Below are 24,803 nucleotides of genomic sequence, written 5' to 3' on the forward strand. Positions count from 1 at the left end.
AATGGCTGAACAAACTATGGTATAGAAATATAATGCAATACTATTATTCTGTAAGAAATGATGAGCAGACAAATTTGGAAGAACTTGGAAAGACTTACATGAACTGATGAGTGAAATGAGCAGAACTGGGAGAACATTGTGCATAATAACAGCAACATTGCGAGACAATCAACTATGATAGACTGGGTTCTTCTCAGTAATAAAATGGTCTAAGACAATTCCAAAACACTCATGATGGAAAATGCTATCCACATCCAGAAAAAGAACTATGGAATCTGAATGCAGACTGAAATATAATATTTTTGCTTTTTCATTTTTTTAATTTTTATCGTGGTTTCCCCTTTTGTTCTGATTATTCTTTCACAACATGACTAATGTGGAAATGATTCATATGATTGTATATGTATAACCTATATCAAATTGCTTACTATCTTGGGGAGAGGGGAGGGAAAAAATGAAGAGAGAAAAATTTGGAACTCAAAATCTTATAAAAGTGAATGTTGAAAACTATCTTTACCTGTAATTTGAAAAAAAAATTAAAATGTTACTAAGTGGTGAAAAACGTTTCCTTAGAAAGAGTAGAAAAAATACCTAAATGATAATTAATACACATTTTTAAAAACGAGCGTTCTCTTCAAAGGTCTTTTCAACTATCTCTTACTACTTGAATACTGTTCTCTCATTCTGGCATTTGACCTCTGATGGAATTTAACTTCCACTTTAAAAAAAAAATGCTTTATTAACTTCTGGTTCACATCATTCATTTCCACAAGATTTTGAGTTACAAATTTTCTCCCCATTTTTTCCCTACCCACTACCCCAAAATAGCAGTCCCACAGGATTTCCCCTCCTCAAATCTCCTATCTCCCACATCTTCTCCCATACTCCCTTAGACTTTTCCAGTAGGGCATGGTGGATCTCTATACCACAGTACCCATATATCTTATTTCCCAATTACATGTATTTTTTAAATTGTGATTTTAAAACTTTGAATTCCGATACATTCCCTTCTTATCTTGTCACTCACCCTTACTGAAAAGATAAGCAATTCAGTATAGGTTGTACATGTGTAGCTATGCAAAACATAACCACAGTAGATTTGTTATAAATATATTTCCCTCCCTCCTATCCCACTTCCCACTTGTTCTATTCTCTACTTTGATCCTGTCCCTTTTCAAAAGTGGGTGCTTCTGACTTCCCTCACCCCCAGCCTGCCCTCCCTTCCATCATACCCCCTCTCATCCCCTTCCCCCTCTACTTCCTGTAAGGTGAGATACCCTATTTAGAGGGTATGTCATTCCCTCCCTAAGCCAAATTCTATGAGAATAAGGTTGACCCATTTCCTTTTGCCTTCCTGTTCTTCCCTTGCACTGTAACCATTTTTCCTTGCCTCTTCTATATGATAGTTTACCCCATTCCATCTCTTCCCATCTCCTCTCATTATATTCCTCTCTCACCTCTTAATTTCACCTTTTAAGTATCATCCCTTCCTATTAAATTGGTCCTGTGCCCTCTATATATGTATACCTGTAAACATATATACACACATTCATATGCCCATATACCCTCAGATATAGACATATATGTAAATATTTCAACTTTGATAAGTTCCTTATGATTTCTTTTCCCTGCTTACCTTCTCATGCTTCTCTTGCTTCTTGTATCTGAATGTCAAATTTTCTATTCAACTCTGGTTTTTTCAGCAAGAATGCTTGAAAGTCCTCTATTCCTTTGAATTACCATATTTTCCCCTGAAACATGATACTCAGTTTTGCTGGGTAGGTGATTCTTGGTTTTAATCCCAGGTCCTTTGAAGTCCAGAATATCATATTCCAAGCCCTTAGATCCCTCAGTGTAGAAGCTGCCAGATCCTGTATTATCCTGATTGTATTTCCACAATATTCAAATTGTTTCTTCCTGGCTGCTTATAATATTCTTTCCTAGATGTGGGAATTGCAGAACCTGGCTATAATACTGCAAAGAGTTTTCTTTTTAGGATCTTTTTCAAGAGATGATCAGTGGATTCTTTCGACCTCTATTTTGCCTTCTGGTTCTAAAACATCAGGACAATTTTCCTTGAGAATTTCCTGGAGGATGATTTTCTAGGTTCTTACTTTGATCATGGCTTACAGGTAGTTCAATAGTTTTTAAATTATCTCTCCTGGATCTATTTTCCAGGTCAGTGTTTTTTCCAATGAGATATTTCACATTGCCTTCTATACTTTCATTTTTTGGATCTGTTTAACAGCATCTTGATTTCTCATAAAGTCATTAGCTTCCATTTGCTCCAATCTAATTCTGAAGCAATGATTCTCCTCAGTGAGCTTTTGAGATTCTTTTTCCATCTGGCAAATTCAGCTTTTTGAGGCATTCTTCTCCTCAATGCCTTTTTGAGCCTCTTTTGCCATTTGAGTCAGTATATTTTTAAATGTATTATTTAACTCAGTCAGGCTGTTGACTCTCATAATTTTCATGCATCGTTCTCATTTCTCTTCCCAATTTTTCCTCCACTTCTGTTATTTGCTTCTTAAGGTCCTCTATGGCCTAAAACAAGCTTATATTTTTCTTTGAAGCTTTTGGTGCAGGAGTTCTGACTTCACTGTCTTCCTCCTGTTCCATGTTTTGATCCTTTCTGTCCCCAAAATAGGAGTGTAAAGTTGGATTGCTTTGCCTGCTCATGTCGCCACTCAATCACTTGACCCCTGGGCTTTTTGCCAGAGTAGGACTCTGCCACCAGACAGGGGGGCTTCGTCCCAAACAATGTTTTCTCAGCTGCCTAAGGTATTAGTGGGTGCCCTCTCTGAAGCCTCCACACACTCTGGCAAGCTGGACACACACCCCAGAACCTCCGCCCTAGACCGCAATCCAGATCCAAGCGAGAGTGATTACCCCTCAGCCTGGTCGCTTGGTTGCCCTACATTCTACAGGCCAGGAGCTAAAGCTGCCACACAGCGGCTCAGTGGCTTCTTGCCCCAGGGGCAAAGGCCAATCGTACTCCCAACTACTGGACCCCAAAGTCCACATTGCAATGACCTCTCACTGTGTCCTTAGCATCTATGTGTTGATAATTCTGGAAACCGCCACAGCTGCTGGTGATCTGAAGTCCCTCCAGCCAGTGGTTGGTCAGGCCCAGCCTGGGGCTAAAACCTTGGGCTTGCAGGGCTGGGGTCGGCTCCCAGAGCACTGCGCTCGCCATTTCCTGCCGGCCTGCCAGGCTGGGAGGCTAGTTTCTCTGTGTCATTTTGTGTGTTCTGTAGCTCCAAAGTTTGTTCAGAGTAACCTTTTACATGAATTGGGGGAGGTAGAAGCCAGAGCCCCACAAAAGTCTTGTTTCTACTCCGCCATCTTCTTTAACTTCCACTCTGTACCACATTTCCAAGCAAACCAACTCTTAGGACACCTGGTCCCATCATGTTGGGGCAGCTAGAAGCCTAAAACACTTGTACATCATCTTTTAAGAAATTATCAAAGAAAACTTCCCTGATATTCTAGAACCAGAAGGCAAAATAGAAATTGAAGATAGCTTGTTGAAAAAAGATCCCCAAAAGAAAACTCATAGGAAAACTATAGCCAAATTCTAGTATTCTCAGGTCAAGAAGAAAATATTACAACCAGTCAGAAAGAAACAATTTGAGTATTGTGGAAACACAATCAGGATAACACAAGATCTAGCAGCTTCCACATTAAGGGATCAAAGGGCTTAGAATACAATATTCCAGAGGTTAAAGGAATGAGGATTAAAACCAAGAATCACCTATCCAGCAAAACTTAAATATAATTCTTCAGGAGAAAATGTGGATATTCAATGAAACTGATGACTTTCAAGCATTCTTGATGAAAAGACCAGAACTAAACAGAATATTTGACTTTCAAATACAAGAAGCAAGAAAAGCACGAAAAGGTAAACAGGAAAAAGAAATCATAAGTAACTTACTAAAGTTGAACTATTTACATTCCTACATGGAAAGACAATATTTGTAACTCATGAGACTTTTCTCAGTATAAGGAAAGTTGAAAGGAATATGTGTGTATGTATGTATATATATATATATATATACACACACACACATGTATATGTATACATATGTATATATACATGTATGTACATGTATACATAGAGGACACACGATTAGTTAAAAGTGAAGGGATGATATCTAAAAAATAAACAAAATAATAAGGAAAAATATAAGGAATATATTGGGAGAATGAGAGGGGGAAAGATAGAATGGGGTGGAATATCTCACATAAAGGAGGCAGGAGAAGACTGTTACAATAGAAGGGAAGAGCAGGAAGGTAAAAGGGAATGAGTCAACCTTACTCTCCTTGGATTTGTATTAAGGAGGGAATAACATACACACTCATTTGGGTATCTTATTCTACAAGAAAGTAGGGGGAAAGGGGGAAGGAGAAAAGAGGGGGGATGATAGAAGGGAGGGATGATTGGGGAAGGGGTAGTTAAAAGCAAACAGTTTTGAATAGGGATATGGTCAAAAGAGAAAACAGAATAAATGGGGGATGGAATAGAATGGAGGGAAATATAGTCTTTCACATTATAACTACTAGGGAAATGTTTTGCATAACTACACATGTATAACCTACACTGAATTGCTTATCTTCCAGCGGGAGTAGATGAGGAAGGGAGAAGGGAGAGAATCTGAAACTCAAAGTTTTAAAAACAAATGCTGAAAAAAAAATTGTTTTTACATGCAACTGGGCAATAGGGTATAGAAATCCATCTTGCCCTACAAGAAAGTAAGAGGGAGGGGAATGGGGTGGAAATATAAGAGACAGTAGAGTGAGGAAAGGGGTATTCAGTATGCTTGCCATCTTGGGGTGGGAGGCAGGGGAGAGAGGGGAGAAAATTTGTATCTCAAAATCTTGTGAAAATGAATGTTGGAAACAATCAATCAATAATAAATAGAAAATGTGAAGAGATTTAAGGCAGGGACACAAACCAAAGGCTGCTGAAATAGTCAGGCAACAGTGAAGAGAATCTAGACCAGGACAGTAGCAGTGTCATAAGAGACAAGGGGGCATATGCAAGAAGAGATGTTACAAAAGCAGAACTAGCAGATATTGGCAATGGATTGAATATGGGAGATAAGAGTGAAGAATCCAGGATGCCTATGTTGTGAGCCTACGTGACTGGGAAGATGATGACACCTTTGACAATAATAGAGAAGTTGGGGAAGGTGTGAGGAAAAGTTAATGAATTCAACTTTGGACATACTGAGTTTAAGATGTCTACATCTATATCACTGTTTCTATAAGAAAATGTTTTCAAACAACCAACTTGAAAACTTTTGGAACATAAACCATTTGTAAATCTGGTATTTTTCTTCATAGATATGTCTATGCTATAAATTGTGCTTTCTGGTCATTGGTACTTGAGCTTTAAACACTAAAGGAAAGATAAACTATTAAGTACATATGGGTACACTATAAACTGAAATATCTAAGCTAGCAGGGCTTATGAAAATTCAACAAAGTAATTTTGCTGATTTTCAGGGGCTTGTTAGCTAGAATTCTTTTCCTGAGGCACAAAACTGATCCTATTGATAAGACTTATAATTTCTGAGATTTGAAGTCCCTTTGTATTAGGTACTCCCTCCTGATCCTAGCAAAACAAAGGAGCTGTTTTTTACAACCAGTGTCTCTGATAAAGGCAAAGAATTGGAAATCAAGGGGAAGTCAATCAATTGGGGAATGGCTAAACAAGCTGTAGTATGTGAATGTAATGGAATACTATTATGCTATAAGAAATGAGAAGCAGACAGATTTCATAATAACCTCAGAGACTTATATAAACTGATGCTGAGTGAGGAGAACAGAACGAGGGGAACTTCATACACAATTACAGACACATATATGTGATGACTAACTTTGACAGACTGCGTCTCCTCTCAGCAATGTAAGGTTATAAGACAACTCCAAAAGATTTATGATGGAAAGGGATATCCACATGCAGAGAAAGAACTGCAGAGTCTGAATGCAAATTGAAGCAAACTACTTGCTCTCTCTTATTGTGGGTTTTCTTTATTCATTCTTTCTCATTGTTCATTCCATTGGTTCTAATCCTTCTTTACAACTTGACTGATGTTTTAGGTGAAGGTATCTGTAGATCCTATATATGACTGCATGCAGCCATGGGAGGGAGTGGGGAAGAGGAGAGGGAGAAAATTTGAAACTCAAGGGGCTGAGGAAATGAATGCTATAGATTAAAAGCAAATAAATTTTTTAACAAACTAAGGAACTGTTCTTCATTAGGATTCTTTCAATACCCCCCCCCCCGCTTTGAAAAACCCAGATGTTGTTTTGGTATGGATGTAATGGTTAGACAGTTTGGAAACCTGTCTGTTTCTCTGTCTTGATAATTCTGTCTGTATACTCTGAAGTTCAGGGTGCTGACCTTTTTCCCCCGAACTAGGTAAACGATATATGTTTGACTGATTAAAGTAAGCTTGTTAACCCATTTTGAGTTGCTTTCCTTTAACAAAGCATATCTAAGAATCTGTGTTGGCAGCCACCCTGGGGACCCCTGGGGTGTTTGCTGCTACAATCACTGAATGATTATCAGAATTTTCCTCAATATGTTCAGGATGTATCAGTTAATAAGTGCTAAATAAATCATTCAGAGAACCATTCTATATCAATCCTTCATGCCACAAATCAATAAGCCCCAGACACTTTAAATCAGCCACTGGCCACTCTACCTTGCAACTTGTGTTTTTATGACACCCTAATCTTATTATAAAACCTTTCCAAAAATACATTTTTTAAAACATGCTGAACTTAATTTAAATAGCCAGTACAATACAAGTATTAAAATGAATTTCATGTATACAAATCCCATACCAAAAGAACAAAATCCCTTTTTAGATGGTCTCTGCCACAAGTAATAGCATCTATTATGCAGCATTTTTCACTAACAATTTGTTTTATCTACATCAGTAAAAACTGTTAGTATGAATTATCATCCACAACATGGAATTTCTCTTGTTATATAAAACTAGATATCCATGTAAAAAAGGACTCTAACCAAACTTTGGAGCTGCAGAACCCACAAAATAACACAGAAAAGCTAAGCGCCCACTGAAGACAGCCCGGCAGGCCAGCAGAAATCAACGAGCGAAGTGTTCTGGGAGCCGAGCCCAACCCCACACAGAGACTTTAGCCCCAGGGCAGGCCTGACCAGCAGCCAACTGGAGGGACTCCAGATCAGCAGCATATGTGGCCTTTCCAGATTTATCAACACATAGATGCGAAGGACAAAGTGAGAGGTCAGTGCAGTCTGGACTTGGGGACCCAATGAGTGGGAGTGCGTGGCTTTTGCCCCCGGGCAAGAAGCCTGAGATGCTGGCACAGCCAGCCAGCGCCACATAGCAGCTTCAGCTCCTGGCCTGCAGAGTGTAGAGGAGCCAAGCACCAGTCTGAGGGGTAAACGCTCTTGCTTTAACCTGCTTGGATCTGGATTGCAGTCTAGGGTGGAGGTCCTGGGGTATGTGTCCAGCTTGCTGAAGCATGTGGAGACCTCAGAGAGGGCACCCATCTAATAACTCCCGCAGATGAAAAAACCCCAGAGTTGGGACAAAAGCTCCCCTGTCTGGTGGCAGAGTCCTACTGTGGCAAAAAGCCCAGGGGTCAAGTGACTGAGGGGCGACATGACCAGGCAAAGGAAACAAAGCAAACAGAAGATTCCAACATTAGATTCTTATTTTGGGAACAAAAAGGAACAAAGCATGGAACACGAGGAAGACTGTGAAGTAAGAACTCCGGCACCAAAAGCTTCATAGGAAAATACGACCTGGTTACAGGCCATATTAGACCTTAAGAAGCAGATAAGAGAAGTGGAGGAAAAACTGGGAAGATAAATGAGAACAATGCAAGAAAATTATGAAATGAGAGTCAACAGCCTGACTCAGGAAAATCACACGTTAAAAAACAGACTAACTCAAATGGCAAAAGAGGCTCAAAAAGGCAATGAGGAGAAGAATGCCTTAAAAAGCTGAATTTGCCAGATGGAAAAAGAATCCCAAAAGCTCACTGAGGAGAATCATTGCTTCAGAATTAGATTGGAGCAAATGGAAGCTACTGACTTTATGAGAAATCAGCTGTTAAAGAGATCCGAACAAATGAAAGAATAGAAGGCAATGTGAAATATCTCATGGGAAAAACCACTGACATGGAAAATAGATGTAGGAGACATAATTTTAAAATTATTCAACTACCTGAAAGCCATGATCAAAGTAAGAACCTAGAAATCATCCTCCAGGAAGTTCTCAAAGAAAACTGCCCTGATGTTTTAGAACCAGAGATCAAAAGAGAGGTTGAAAAAATCCACTGATCACCTGCTGAAAAAGATCCCAAAAAGAAAACTCCTAGGAATATTATAGCCAGGTTCCAGAATTCCCAGATTAAGGAGACAATATTACAAGCAGCCAGGAAGAAACAATTTGAATAGTGGAAACACAATCAGGATAACCCAGGATCTGGCAGCTTCTACACTGAAGGATCAAAGGGCTTGGAATATGATATTCCAGAGGTCAAAGGAGCTGGGATTAAAACCAAGAGTCACCTACCCAGCAAAACTGAGTATCATGTTTCAGGGGAAAATATGGTCATTCAGTAGAATAGAGGACTTTCAAGCATTCTTGCTGAAAAAAACCAGACTTGAAGCATGAGAAGGTAAACAGGGAAAAGAAATCATAAGGAACTTATCAAAGTTGAACTATTAACATTACTACATGGAAAAACAATAATTGTAACTTATGAAACTTTTCTCAGTAGTTGAAGGGAATAGAAATATATATATATGAGGGTATATGGGCATATGAACACATATGTGAATGTTTGTATATATGTTTACAGGTATACATAGATAGAGGGCACAAGACCAATTTAACAGGAAGGGATGTTATTTAAAGGGTAAAATTAAGCGGTGAGAGGAATATAATGAGAGGAGATGGGGAGAGACAGAATGGGGTAAACTATCTCACATAGAAGAGGCAAGAGAAAATGGTTACAATGGAGGGGAAGAATAGGAAGGCAAAAGGGAATGGGTCAACTTATTTCCATTGAGTTTGGCCTGAGGACAGAATGAAATACACACTAAATAGGGTATCTCACCCTCCAGGAGAGTAGGGGGGAAGGGGATGACAGGGGGGATGATGGAAGGGAGGGAAGGTGGAAGCACCCACTTTTGAAAAGGGACGGAATCAAACTAGAGAATAGAACAAGTAGGAGGTGGGATAGGAGGGAGGGAAATATAGTCAGTCTTTTACAATATATCTACTATGTTATTGTTTTGCATTAGCCACACATGTACAACCTATACTGAACTGCTTATCTTCCCAGTAAGGTTGGGTGACAAGGGAGGAAGGGAATGAATCTGGAATTCAAAGTTTCAAAATCAAATACTCAAATATATATACATATATATACTATTATTAATACTATTTTACATGTAATTGGGAAATAAGTTATACAGGCACTGGGGCATAGAGATACACTGGAAAAGTCGAAAGGGGTATGGGAGAAAATATGGGAGAGAGCAAACTGGAGGAGGGGATATCCTGTGGGACTGCTATTTTGGGGCAGTGGGTAGAGGAAAAATGGGGAGAAAATTTGTAACTCAAAATTTGGCAGAAATGAATGATGTAAATCAGAAGTTAATAAAGCATTTAGAAAAAAAAAGTTAATAGATAACATAACATATAACATAACATAGTCCTCTATTCACAGAAGCCTTGGATTCTGAATAAAAAACAGACATAATGACTCCTTGCATAAAAAGAACAGGTGAAAAATAAACCTTATTAATTCTGCCATACTAGCCCTATTTATTATGAAAGAAATGCTTCAATAAATTTGGCATCACTATAAATCAATCCCAACTACCACTTATTTATAGAGCATTTGGAGATCAACACATTTATTTTCACAAAATTACTAAAGGTCTCATACCAGAGGGAAAAAATTCTAAATATTACCTTCTGTAGAAGCAGCATCAATCATTACTCTTTGCATGAGCACTGGCTCCAATCCAAAGTCAAAAACTATGGTTTGGCGAAAAGTTCCAAAAATCTCTGTGTTAAATGCTATCCCAACTTTATACACATAATGATCCAATCCATTTTGAGCCATCTTCCCTCCTATCCATTCTTGACAGTTTTCTGGGACTTCCTGTGATACTTGAGTAGTAGTACTGTCTCCAGCAGATATTCCAATGATACTGAAATGAGGACGATGAGCATCATAAAGCAATGCTACTCGATACAGCATTCTTGCAGGCTATAAGAAAGTTAACAATTCGTTGAGCACAAATCCAATTTCCAATCATTATTCAAGTTACTTCCACAGAAAACTTTAATTTTCCCATATCTCTAGAATGTGTTAAAACTATAAATTTTACAAATAAGCTATTTAAATAAAAATTAGAACGATAAAAATAATTGTTAAAAAGTAATCTCTCACGGTGGCCAGGTAGCACAGCGAGTAAGAGCACCAGCTCCAGTGTCAGGATGACCTGGAGATCAAATTCTGGGCTCAGACACTTAGCACCCACCCAGAAACACCTGGCCGTGTAACCTTGTGCAAGTTACTTAACCCCAATTGCTTAGGGGCGGCCAGGTGGCTCAGCGAGTAAGAGCACCGGCTCCAGTGTTGGGATGACCTGGAGATAGAATTCCGGGGTCAGACACTGCACCACACCCAGAAATAACTGGCCATGTAACCTTGAGCAAGTTACTTAACCCTGATTGCTTAAAAAAAATTTTTTTTAAAGTAATCTCTTTGTGACATATTCTTCGGATCTTTCATTGTTAACTCTGGTAATACTCCAGTCACCTGTTCTTCAGGACCTCCATCCCTTTCCCTAACATCTTTCCAACAGTTAAGTCTGCAATACATCAGAGTCATTTCTGAGCAGTAAAGGCTTCAATAGACAAGGCTTAAGTATTCAAAACTCCCAGACTATATAGTAGAATATGATCTAAGTAATAATGCAAAATTGTTCCAATGTTCACATTCAAAGAAACTTTTTGCTTTGACTCAATTTTTTTTTTAAAGCAATTGGGGTTAAGTAACTTGCCCAAGGTTACATGGCCAGTTATTTTGTGTGGGTGTTAAGTATCTGAGGCCGGAACCTATCCTGGATCCTCCCGACGCTGGAGCTGGCACTCTTATTCACTGTGCCACCTAGCCGCGCAGTTTTGACTCAATTTTAATCCTAAAAGTTACCATTTAGAACGACAAACACTGCAGCAATATATCCCTCATATACTACATTCTCATTACAATGTATCTTATTGACATCATGACACATTTTAATAGGACAGAGGTTCACCAGCTATAAAAACAAGTTCAACAATTCTCAGAATAGTTTAAATCGTAAGCCATAAACCCTTCCAATGAACTAAGTTTAAGAAATGATACATTAAATATTAAAGAACTTCCCTAACCTCTGCAAAATATTTATACACACACACATACACACACACACACATATACATTAAATCCTCAATAGCTTTTGCCTCAAAGTCTAACAAAAGAATTTTTTTAACAGTTTTAATGACCAAAATATAATTCATATTTGTGTTTTTTTAAACCTGATATAATTTGGAACTCAAAAATTTGTGGAACTGAATGTTGTAAACTAAAAAAATAAATATATTCAAAAGGAAAAAAAATGCGGATAGAAAGCATACATAACGTACTGCATTTCCACTAAAAAATTAATGGTCTTTTAACAAAACTTTAAATGACAAATATATTTATCAATGTTAATTTGTCTCAAAGCAACACCAAAAACCATACCTTACAAGTGAGAGCAAATGTCCATGTCTGATGAGACTTTTTGGTGGTGACAGTAAGAGAAAGTTCTGGATTATGCTCCACCCACACACCTTCTACACATTCACTAAGCTGGAATTAAAAAGAAATTAGCTAATGTTATATATCTACTATCAAAAATAACCAAGCCTAGTGAATCTGCTTCAAAACTAAAACTGCTACTTGTTAAATAATTATTCAAGAAATTGTGTACACAAGGATCATGTTTTTATCAAACAAACTGAATGCAATAAACCAAAGTATATGAGAAACATTAACCAAAAAAATGACAATGATTTATGCCCTTAAAAAAGAATATGTGGGGCGGCCAGGTAGCACAGCGAGTAAGAACACCAGCTCCAGTGTTGAGAAGACCTGGAGATCGAATCCTAGGCTCAGACACTTAGCACCCACCCAGAAACACCTGGCCGTGTAACCTTGAGCAAGTTACTTAACCCCAATTGCTTAGGGGCGGCCAGGTGGCTCAGCGAGTAAGAGCACCGGCTCCAGTGTCGGATGACCTGGATCAAATCCGGGCTCAGATACTCAGCACCACACGCAGAAATAATAACTGGCCGTGTAACCTTGAGCAAGTTACTTAACCCCAATTGCTTTAAAAAAAAAAAAAACATGAAAAAAATTTTAATAACCCAAACTCCAAATGGCTAAACTACGCGTGCAGCATCAAAAATAGACACCTATTTTATTCTAGATTTCTTTTAGGTCAAAAATATCTTCTTATTAATAATAGCAGCCTATATTAGAAGCTTACAAAGTATTTCATATATATTATCTCATATGATGCATGCAAAAACTTAAAAAGTTAAGTAGTGTAAATATTATCAGCCCCATTCATAAAGGAGAAAACTGGCAATGACATGACTTATGTATTCCCCAGATGTACAGTTCACATCAGTCTCAATTCAGGTGTTCTAACTTCAAACACAGTACTCTTTGTACTATACCAGTACACTTCATTCAGAAATCCAGTGACTGAGGAAGGCAGGGTAGAGTCAAGATGGCAGAGTAAAAGCATGACCTCCGAGTGGCTCTGGTTTCCACCTTCCCCAAACAATGTAAAAAGGGGACTCTGAACAAACTTTGGAGCTGCAGAACCCACAAAATCACACAGAGAAGCTAACCTCCCACTGAGTACAGCCCGGCAAGCCCCAGTAAGAGGGAGTACATTGGCTTTTGCCCCCAGGGCGAGAAGCTGCTGAGACATTGGCACAGCCAGCCAGTGCCACGTGGAAGCTTCAGCTCCTGGCCCGCAGAGTGTAGGGGGACCAAGCACCAGTCTGAGGGGTAAACGCTCTTGCTTTAACCTGCTTGGATCTGGATTGCAGTCTAGGGTGGAGGTCCTGGGGTGTGTGTCCCTTGACAGAGCATGTGGAGGCCTCAGAGAGGCCACCCATCTAATACCTCCAGCAGCTGAGAAAACCCCAGCGTTTGGGACAAAAGCTCCCCTGTCTGGTGGCACAATCATACTGTACCAAAAAGCCCAGGGGTCAAGTGACTGAGGGGCAACATGACCAGGCAAAGGAAACAAAGCAGACAGAAGATTCCAATATTAGATTCCTATTTTGGGGACAAAAAGGAGCAAAGCATGGAACAGGAGGAAGACAGTGAAGTCAGAACTCCTGCACCAAAAGCTTCAAAGGAAAATACGACCTGGTTACAGGCCATAGAGGACCTTAAGAAGCAGATAACAGAAGTGGAGGAAAAATTGGGAAGAGAAATGAGAATGATGCAAGAAAATTATGAAATGAGAGTCAACAGCCTGACTCAGGAAAATCACACGTTAAAAAACAGACTAACTCAAATGGCAAAAGAGGCTCAAAAAGGCAATGAGGAGAAGAATACCTTAAAAAGCTGAATTTGCCAGATGGAAAAAGAATCTCAAAAGCTCACGGAGGAGAATCATTGCTTCAGAATTAAATTGGAGCAAATGGAAGCTAATGACTGTATGAGAAATCAAGATGCTGTTAAACAGATCCAAACAAATGAAAGAATAGAAGGCAATGTGAAATATCTCATGGGAAAAACAACTGACCTGGAAAATAGATCCAGGAGAGATAATTTAAAAATTATTGGACTACCTGAAAGCCATGATCAAATAAAGAACCTAGAAATCATTCTCCAGGAAGTTCTCAAAGAAAACTGCCCTGATGTTTTAGAACCAGAGGGCAAAATTAGAGGTTGAAAGAATCCACTGATCACCTGCTGAAAAAGATCCCAAAAAGAAAACTCCTAGGAATATTATAGCCAGGTTCCAGAATTCCCAGACAATTAAGGAGACAATTACAAGCAGCCAGGAAGAAACAATTTGAATATTGTAGAAATACAATCAGGATAATACAGGATCTGGCAGCTTCTACACTGAGGGATCCAAGGGCTTGGAATAAAATATTCCAGAGGTCAAAGGAGCTGGGAATAAAACCAAGAATCTCCTACCCAGCAAAACTGAGTATCATGTTTCAGGGGAAAATATGGTCATTCAGTGGAAGAGGACTTTCAAGCATTCTTGCTGAAAAATCCAGAGTTGAATAGAAAATTTGACATTCAGATACAAGAAGCAAGAGAAGCATGAGAAGGTAAATAGGGAAAAGAAATCATAAGGAACTTATCAAAGTTGAACTATTAACATTCCTACATTGATACACAATAATTGTGGGGCGGCCAGGTAGCACAGCAAGTAAGATCACCGGCTCCAGTGTCAGGATGACCTGGGATTGAATCCGGGGTCAGACACTTAGCACCCACCCAGAAACACCTGGCTGTGTACCTTTGAGCAAGTTACTTAACCCCAATTGCTTAGGGGTGGCCAGGTGGCTCAGCAAGTATGAGCACCGGCCCCAGTGTCGGAATGGCCTGGGGATCAAATCCGGGCTCAGATACTTGGCACCACACCCAGAAATAACTGGCTGCGTAACCTTGAGCAAGTTACTTAACCCCAATTGCTTAAAAAAAAAAAAACAATAATTGTAACTGATGAAACTTTTCTCAGTATGAAAATAGTTGAAGGGAATAGAAATATATATGTCTATATATGAGGGTATATGGGCATATGAATACATATGTGAATGTGTGTATATATATTTACAGGTATACATAGATAGAGGGCACAGGACCAATTTAACAGGAAGGGATGATACTTAAAAGGTGAAATTGAGAAGTGAGAGAAGAATATAATGAGAGGAGATGGGGAGAGACAGATTGGGGTAAACTATCATACAGAAGAGGCAAGGGAAAATGGTTACAATGGAGGGGAAGAATAGGAAGGCAAAAGGGAATGGGTCAACCTTATTCCCATTGAATTTGGCTTGAGGAGGGAATGAAATACACACTAAATAGGGTATCTCACCCTACAGGAGAGTAGGGGTGAAGGGGATGAGAGGGAAGGCAGGCTGGGGGAGAGGGAAGTTGGAAGCACTTTTGAAAAGGGACAGGATCAAAGTAGAGAATAGAACAAGTGGGAGGTGGGATAGGAGGGAGGGAAATATAGTCAAGTCTTTTACAATATATCTACTATGTTATTGTTTTGCATTAGCCACACATGTACAACGTATACTGAACTGCTTATTTTCCCAATAAGAGTGGGTGACAAGGGAGGAAGGGAATGAATCTGGAATTCAGTTTTAAAATCAAATGTTTAAATACATATATACTATTATTAATACTATTTTACATGTAATTGGGAAATAAGATATAGAGGCACTGGGGCATAGAGATCCACCATGCCCGACTGGAAAAGACCAAAGGGGTATGGGAGAAAATATGGGAGAGAGCAGATTGGAGGAAGGGATATCCTGTGGAACTGCTATTTTGGGGCAGTGGGTAGGGGAAAAATAGGAAGAAAATTTGTAACTCAAAATCTGGTGGAAATGAACGATGTAAACCAGAAGTTAATAAAGCATTTGAAAAATGAAAAAAAAAAAAGAAATCCATTTACTATTTTTATACAATGAATGGGACAAAGAACAAAGTGTACATGGAAAAGACAAGGTCCAAACAAATTTGTCCTTAAAATAAAAAAATATGAATTTTCCTCACCACTTTCTCAGGAGATAGTGAATTCATCCATTTCTCTATGAGGGTTTCCATGTAACTTCCAGAAAACTGTTTGCTTTCTTTCTGCTGTTTCAGTTTTATCAATCTTGATGCATATCTCTTCTGCCATTCAGTTAGCTCTTCCTGGGAATGGGCTGATGTACACTGTGCACCATACCTACAGATTCCTTGCTCTAAAAATCTAAGTAAAAAGAAAAGATAATTGTACCATGTCTTTAATCTTTGTAAATTCACACCAAAGCCCATTATGTGCTCTCTGTCTCTTTACCAACTAGAACAAGTTGTGTTTTCCAGTAGATTAATTTGGTCACAATGCAGTAAAGTTGGGTAAAAAAGAATTATCTTAGCAGAAAAAGTTACTGCAGCTGCAATTTAAAAGACTGGCTCCCACCTCCAATGATCTCATTCTTTTTTGGGTAGGGAGGGAAGGGGGCGAGGCAAAAAGGGAGGGAGTGGAGCAGTAACAAGTAGGTCCTGAATCTTAACAAACTGAGCATCTCTCAAAAATTCCACCTATAACCATTCATCGTATGTGACATGTGACTATTATTCCTCTTAGACAAGTTTTTTTTAAGTTTTTGAAGCAACACTGACATTAAGTGGTTCAACTATTCCAATATATACATATATAAACTATTCAACATAATCTAATGAAAACTATCTGTAAACTACGAACATTTCCTTATGAATAAATTGTTAAAATATTCAATTAATGCCTCTAATTTTCACCAAAAAATAATGTTTTCACTATAACTAGCATCATTTCCTGTGGTACTATTCCTATGGTACTATAAAATACCTATATTTTATTTCAAATTATTGTCAGGATTTTCTGTTCCTGTGTTTGGAGTTAAAAATAAATTTGTGATTTGGCTTTTATGAAGTCAAATGAGGCACTCTATGATCATTTTTATCTCTGTTATGTTAAAAAAAAAAATCATTTCTGGTAGCACAGTGAGTAAGAGCACTGGCTCCAGTGTCGGGATGACCTGGAGATCGAATCCCGGGCTCAAACACTTAGCACCCACCCAGAAACACCTAGCCATGTAACCTTGAGCAAGTTACTTAACCCCAATTGCTTAGGGGCGGCCAGGTGACTCAGCGAGTAAGAGTACCGGCTCCAGTGTTGGGATGACCTGGAGATCATATCCCGGGCTCAGACACTCAGCACCACACCCAGAAATTACGGGCCGTGTAACCTTGAGCAAGTTACTTAACCCCGATTGCTTAAAAAAAGAAAAAAAAGCATTTCAGTTTTCATATACTAAAAAAGATAGAGCTAATGATTTTTCATTGTCTTTGACCTGGGAAAGTCAATTTCATTTCAGAGTCAAAGAAAATATTCAATTATATAAAAGAATAAGATAGTCCCCTATAAAATTGCCTCAGTCAAAGTAAGAATAAAAAAAATTTCCCAAAAGATACTATATAGTAAGAGCAAGCAATAAGCAAATTTTACAAGCCAAATATTTTTTAAATGACTGATACCAATCTCTTGTGGGGAAAAATTCTTAGTGTGTGATTACGTAACAATTATTTCACAAACAATTAAATAAGGGGTAGAAATCAATATCACTATAAAATAATCAAGGATGATACAACAAATTACATCAGTCACTAAATTTATAAAGTTGATTATTTGAAACTTAAGTTCATGATACACTGAGACTATTTGCATTTAAGCTCATGATATACTGTGTTCTAGAATTTATTGACATTAAATTTATACATTTAGGATAAGGAGGAAAGTATATGAATGAGAAAAAATATTTGTATCTAACATCTCTCCTTAAGGGTTTGCTATCCAAGAGATATAGACAACAGGAATCTATAAAAGACAAAAAGCCATTACTCAAACAGCTAAGTAATCGAAAGATATTAATGCATAGCTCTCCAAAAAATTACCAAATATTAACAACTATATGAAAGAATGCTCCAAATCACAGGAGAAATTCAAATCAAAACAACCATGAAATTTGACTTCATACAGAATAAACTAATAAAGATAACAAAAAATAGAAACAATCACTGTTGGAGGTGGTAGAAAAAGACAGAGATACTCAGATGTACTGTTGGTAGAGGTATGAATTAGTACAATTAATATCTAAAGCAATTGGGGGGCAGCTATAGTGAATAGAGTACCATCCCTGAAGTCAGGAGGACCTGAGTTCAAATTGTACCTCAGACACTTGTACTAGCTGTGTGACCTTGGGCAAGTCACTTAATCCCAACTGCCCTGCTCTCGCCCCTCCAAAAAGAAAAAAAAAGAAAGTAATTGGGGATTATGCAAATAAAGTGCTAAACTGTCCATCTCCTTTGACCCAGAAATTTCAAAGGTAGGCACACATACCAAGGAAATCACTAATAAAAATAAAGCTGATACACCAAAATAATTATAGCATGATAGTAAAGAACTGGAAACAGGTCCCCTATCGATTAGGGAATGGCTAAACAAATTGTGGAAGATGAATTTAATGGAATATTACTTTTCAGTAAGAAACCACAAACATGATGAGTAGAGAATTAAAAGACTTGAATGAATTATGAAGTAAGCAAAGCTAGGGAAAAAATATACGCAATTACTTCATCAATGAAAATTTAAAAAAAGAAAAAACCACTACAAAAATATTGAAGACAAATGTTGGAAAAATGTATTCTAAGAAGAATTTATTCATGTTATTTTTGTATTAACTAGTTATATTCCCTGTTTATTGACTAAGTACACAACACAAGACATTTGGGAAAATAAATATAAATTCCTCTAAAGAATGCTTAAACATATCTCCCTCCTTTTAATGCAGAAGTAGATTATGAGAGTATATGCCATTGCATATACTGTCAAATTTGATCAACATGTTTCATTAGTTTTGCTGAATTGTTTTTTTCCTAATTTTTTTTCCCCAATGTTTGTAGCAAGATATACTTTGCTAGGTAGGGGAAGGGTGATATACACACACACACACACACACACACACACACACACTCTCTTTCTCACATGTGCCCATATATAAATATACATACATATATGAAAATAAATGATATAAAAACAAATGGTATCAATAAAAAAATTTTTAAAACAAAAAAATGCTCAAAAAGGAGAAGACATGGTATATAAATATCATTGCAATATTAACAAGTTATTTATTTTCTTTTAACTATTTCATTTTCAATAATTTTCCTCAGCAATAAAAAAATTTTCATTTTCTGTAGTGGGATTTTTACACCTCTTTTGCCATTTGGCCTGTTGTGTTTTAGGTGGTGTTATTTTGTACAGCATTTTTTTGTGTGTGTGCCTCCTTTTACCAAGCTGTTCACTCTTTTTTTTTCTTTCTTTTTTTTGTGGAGGGGGGAAGGCAGAGCAACTAGGGTTAAGTGAGTTGCCCAAGGTCACACTGCTAGTAAATGTTAAGTGTCTAAGGCTGCATTTAAATGAACTCAGGTCCTCCTGACTCCAAGGTCTATGTTCTACTTACTCTGTAACCTAGCCACCCCTGTTGACTCTTTTTTCCTGATTTTCTTGAATCGCTCTCATTTGTCTTCCCAACTTTTCTTCTATCTCTCTTACTTAATTTTTAAAATCATTTTTGAGTTCTTTCATGGCCTGAAAGCAATTCCTATTTTTCTCTGAGGCTTTGGATGTAGCAGTTTTGAATTTGTTGTCTTCTGACAATGTTTTGATCTTCCCTGTCACCACAGTAACTTTGCATAGATCTTTTTCTGCTGTTTGCTCATTTTTCCAACTTATTTCTTGATTTTTAACTCTATGTCTATGCTAAAGTGGGGTTCTGCCTCTGCACAGGAGGGGGGCATGCCTCAAGTCTCAGTTTTTTTTGTATAGCTATATTCAGGGATAATTCTGGGGTCCTGTAAGGTTTTGGTTCCTCTAAGGTGATGTGATCTAAAGAGAGGTATGGTCACCGCTGTCACAGCCTGTGTTCAAGTCTGCGAACGACCACAAGCACTCTTCTGTGCCTGGAACCGTGACCTGCCTCCCAGCTCTGCTGTGGCCACAAGCTCTGGTGTGCTAGTGCTCCTCCTTGGCCTAGGTCAAAGACCCAGATCCAAATGGGGGCAATGCAACAGAGATCTGCCCCCAGTGCCGGCAAAGAGACTCCTCTAATCTCCTTCCAACCAGCTGTCTGACCCCCTTACTTACTGTCTGTGTCCTGAGAGGTCTAGAAACCACCACTGATTCAGTGGCCCCCAAGTCTTACTGCTGGTTTGCTGGAATGTAGCCTGCATTGGATGGTGCTCTATTCTCAACCTGGTGCAAAAGACCTCTTCTGCTGACACTCTGAGTTGTCTTGGGTAGAAAATGGCTTCACCCTAATGCCTATAGGATCAAATATTATTTCATCTCTATCTCATCTTTTTTTAAATTTAAAATTTTAATGCAAATTTTCTAATAATAATTAGCATAGTAGTATTTGTATATTATTTATAAATAAGTAAACATAGACAGATTGGAAGTAAATATTCAAAAAAAATTTTAGCGACAGAAAAGCATGGTAAAAAAAATTTGGATACAACTTGACCAAAGAAGATAAGCAAGTTTAGAGTATTTGTGGCACTGAAAGTTTAAGTGATTTGCCTACAGTTGCACACTCACTGAATTACTGATTTTCAAAGAAACAGAGGAAAGAACTAAGCATAAGAGATTAATTTTTTTAAACTACTTGCCATTTTACCTTTTACACAAAGTATACTCCTCACTGCTGGTGATTCCTCTAGGTGGAGGGCGGAAATGCCAACCATTCCGAGAACCTGGAGAAAGATCAAGATATATGTATTTTTTATTATGTGCTTGCTAATAATTTAGACATTTTAACATAGAAAAAAAGCACTCCCTCTAGAATCACTATGCTAGATGATGCAGAACAACTGCCCTTACCAAAAACATACTATAGATTAATGGAATAAAATCACACAAGTAAGAGAAAAAACTTCCAACAAGAATTAACTTAGAGGAGCAGCTAGGTGGCACAGTGAATAGAGCACCAGACCTGGAGTCAGGAGGACCTGAATTCAAATCCACCTCAGACCCTTAACACTTACTAGCCGTATGACCTTGGGCAAGTCACTTAACCCCAACTGCCCTCCAAAAAGCAAAAAAAAAAAAAAAAAGAATTAACTTAGAATTGAATAAGCTCCATAGAAATTGTCATTTTACTAGCCTTCTGTCCTATAAATAGTTGATTTATTCCTTATTCAAAGACTCTTCCTTAAATCTTTAGAAAAAAAATGTTAGCATACCTGAGATAATTTAAGTACTCAATACTTCTTTATGAAAAGCTCTTTCTCAAAGGAAAAAGTTTCATACACAAAGCAATAAGCAACTCTAAATAGTAGAAGTTCATGTTACCTAGGATTTATTTATGTTACAATATAAAGGTTCCAAAACTAGGCTAGCCAAAACTGAATTTAAATGCAAAGATTTAAGAAAACTGTACTGAGAAAAAGAACAAGCAAGTAAAAATGTTCAAGTTTCTGATGACTTTTCAAGTATTCTTTCTTTATTTGGAACCCAAACAGCCTTTCTAGACTTTAGTTTCCTCTTTTATAAAATAGAAATAATAATATTTATGCTACCTACCTAACTGACCTATTATAAGTAAAGCACTTTGTAAAACTCCATATCTTAGGCAGTTATTATATAAGGAAGAACTTAAAAGTAATAAATTAGATAAGAACTTCTAGGGCTATATCCCAAAGAGATCATAAAAATGGGAAAAGTACCCACATGTGCAAACATATTTTTATAGCAGTTCTTCTTATTGTGGCCAAGGAATTAGAAATTGAGGGGATGACCATAAATTGGGGAATGGCTGAACAAGAGATGAATGTAATCAAATACTATCGTGCTATAAGAAAAATGATGCAAACTTCAGAAAAACCCATAAAGACTTATGTGAAATGATGCTGAATGAAATGAGCAGAAACAAGAGAACACTGCACACAGTAACAGCCACATTGGGCAATGACTAACTTTAATAGACTTAGCTCTTCTCGGCAATGAAAGAATCTAAGACAACTCCAAAAGTCTCATGATAGAAAATGCTATCGACATCCAGAGAAAGAACTATGGAATGCAGATTGAAGCATACTATTTTCTCTCTCTTTTTTTTTTGTTTTGTTTTTTATTTCTTGTGGTTTCTCCCATTCATTCTAATTCTTCTTTACAACATGAGTAATGTGAAAATATGTTTAATAAGAATGCATATTGGGGAGGCCAGGTGGCGCAGTGGGTAAGAGTGCTGGCCCCAGTGTCGGGAGACCTGGGATCGGTTCCGGCCGGCCTCAGATACTCGGCACCCACACGCAAAAAAAATAACTAGGCAGGTAACCTTGAGCAAGTTACTTAACCCCAATTGCTTTAAAAAAAAAATGCATATGGAGAACCTTTATCAGATTGCATACCATCTTGGGGAGTAGGAAGGGAAAGGAGCTAGAGAAAATTTAAAACTCAAAAGCTTATGGAAGTAAATGCTGAAAACAAAAATTAAATTAATTAACTTAAAGAAAAAAATTAGGTAAGAGAGAAAACTGGAGAAGTATAAAAGTAGCCCTGTAATTTAGGAAACAGGTATTTGGAATCAGATGATCTCAAGTCCTCTTCCACTTCTATTACTCTATAAAAACTCATGGGAAAACCCTCTATTATCCACAGCAATTCTTTGAGTAAAATTTATTTAATATTTTCAGAAGTGATATAGTGGACAGAGTGCTGGCCTTGGAGTCAGGTAGAAATGGATTCAAGTCCTGCATCTCACAAATTTTGGCTCTGTAAGCACAGTCAAATCATTTAACTTCTCACTCATTCAGGCAACTCTCTAAAACTCTCTAAAAGTTACAGACAAATTGCTTTGATGGAGGGAGTTCCTACATTGTAAATTACCTAAACCAGTGAAATCAAAGGCCAGGACCAAAAAACTTTCTAATATATTCCCTACTAATATGTGATATCTCAATAAATTTCTTCTTGATAATGTAGACCCAAAAAAAAGCCTAGATTAGCAGAGATTTATTTGATTTCTCCTTACCTTCTTCCAAGTCTTCCACATAATATTCAGATGGGACTTTGCTAGTTGCTGTCTGTAATTTTTTTAAAGAAAAAGTATTTTGAAAACCAATATAATTTTGAAATTCTGAAATCACAATTTTAATGCATCATCAAACAAAACTTTCTGCTTAGAAATTTAAATCATTCACCTGATTCCACAATATCCTTTCTATATATTACAATGCACTGAATTGTTTGGAAAGAAATTTACTACAACACAGATGCAAATTTCATTAAAAAGAGAAAAATGGATACAAGCAATTTCTGCTTCACAAATGGCCATTACAATAACTGGGAAGTAGTGTCTCATAGGAGAAACTTTCCCTTATTCCCCAATTCATAGAACCTGCAGAGTTACTGTTATATTCAGTTCTATTATAGAGAAATAATAAATTCCAGTTCCCACACCCCTGACACAAAAGATATTATAAATCCTGGAAAGGAGATGTCAAGTTAGAACTCAGAATACATTTCCCCATGGAAATAATGTTATAATTGTTAGTTATATGTAGTTGTAATGATAATGATAATAACTTATAAATATATAAACCTACATATAGTGCTTTGGAGTTTTCTAAGTATGTAACATATCTTATTTGGCATATGTACTTCAAGCATATTATTAAACTCAACTACAATTTAGAACATTGTAGCTATAGAAAATTGTATTTTGAATTCTGAAGTGACTTACAAATGATCTTTGAGAATATGCAAAAATTCTTAAGATAGACATTACCAGAAAATCTGAGTTTACAAATAAATTAAGGGTTTTCACATTACAAAGGATTCTACTATGCATTACAAAAAGATTTACAAAGTCTCCTTAAATAGAAAGTTCTCATAGTCCATTAAATATATGATTAAATTGCCATAAAACTTTAAAGAAATGTATCAGTAGCATGAAGTGAGATACATTCATATATTCAAGGTACTGTTTTGTGCACAAATTCACTTTATAAATGATTATCACTGGATTCTTTAAATTTTTCTTTAAGAAAATTTTTCTTAAAAAAATTTATCCAATAAAATAGTATGACATATGAATGAGAATAAATTATCTTTTATCAAAACATATAGCCTATTTTTCTTCAGTGAACCTGTGTTTTCATCAGTGTGGGGAACTCCTTGCATCTCTACCAATTTAGATCAGCACATTCTTTGCAACTCTAAGACTATAGTCTTGAAGATTTCCCTGGAGAATTGAGAAAATAATTTGCCCAGAGCACACAGCCAGCACATATCAGAGACAGGTATGAACCTAGGTCTTTCTGATCCCAAGACCAGCGCTCTTTCCATCGTGCCACACTGATTGGAAGAATAATTATTTAAAAAAGAAACATTCCTGGTAAATGTGCTAAAGCACATTAACTATTGTTGATCAATGACCAGAAAATCTGTAGATTATATTCATACTGATACTTTTGTACTCAACGTTCTGATTTAACTGATGAGATGTCCTTCCTCATTAGGACAATCTATTAAAGTGATTTTGATAACCTGTTTCTACTTACTCTTTCATTATCAAAGTTTTAGGACTTGGGGTGGGGGGTGGGGATTTAAACACTACTTTTTGAATGATCAAAACCCCACAAATTAGACCAAAACTAGAAGTATTAGCTAGACAATGACGATTTCGCTAAATTATTATTATGATACTTCTCTAAAGACTAAAATGTTGGATTGTAAGATTCCATTAAACACAAAAAAATATATATGTTAGAAAATGTAACAATTAAATTAAAATAAAGAACTATCACTAAACAGTCACTAGTGACAGGTCTTTATCTTCATTCACCATTTTTACCTCTATTCTCTAATCTCTGAAAATGAGGTTGCCCTTATG

The 24,803-nt window shown here is 37.2% G+C and overlaps 1 protein-coding gene across 4 annotated transcripts in view; it reads right to left on the minus strand.

Annotated features, from left to right (window-relative positions):
- HELZ (helicase with zinc finger) overlaps nucleotides 1-24,803 on the minus strand; it is a 293,362-nt gene that overhangs the window by 189,404 nt on the left and 79,155 nt on the right. For all 4 annotated transcript variants that reach the window (XM_069076607.1, XM_069076606.1, XM_069076608.1 and 1 more), the window contains 5 exons: nucleotides 22,941-22,992; nucleotides 20,589-20,664; nucleotides 15,883-16,081; nucleotides 11,815-11,922; nucleotides 9,990-10,290 (listed from right to left, as the gene is read on the minus strand). In XM_069076607.1, the coding sequence (XP_068932708.1) occupies nucleotides 9,990-10,290; nucleotides 11,815-11,922; nucleotides 15,883-16,081; nucleotides 20,589-20,664; nucleotides 22,941-22,992 (736 nt within the window). The remainder of the gene's footprint in view (nucleotides 1-9,989; nucleotides 10,291-11,814; nucleotides 11,923-15,882; nucleotides 16,082-20,588; nucleotides 20,665-22,940; nucleotides 22,993-24,803) is intronic.

This window comes from Petaurus breviceps, unplaced genomic scaffold (genome assembly GCF_028583685.1).
Source record: "Petaurus breviceps papuanus isolate PSGF00001 unplaced genomic scaffold, PetGlider_PUasm1.0 90925, whole genome shotgun sequence".
Lineage (NCBI taxonomy): Eukaryota > Metazoa > Chordata > Mammalia > Diprotodontia > Petauridae > Petaurus > Petaurus breviceps.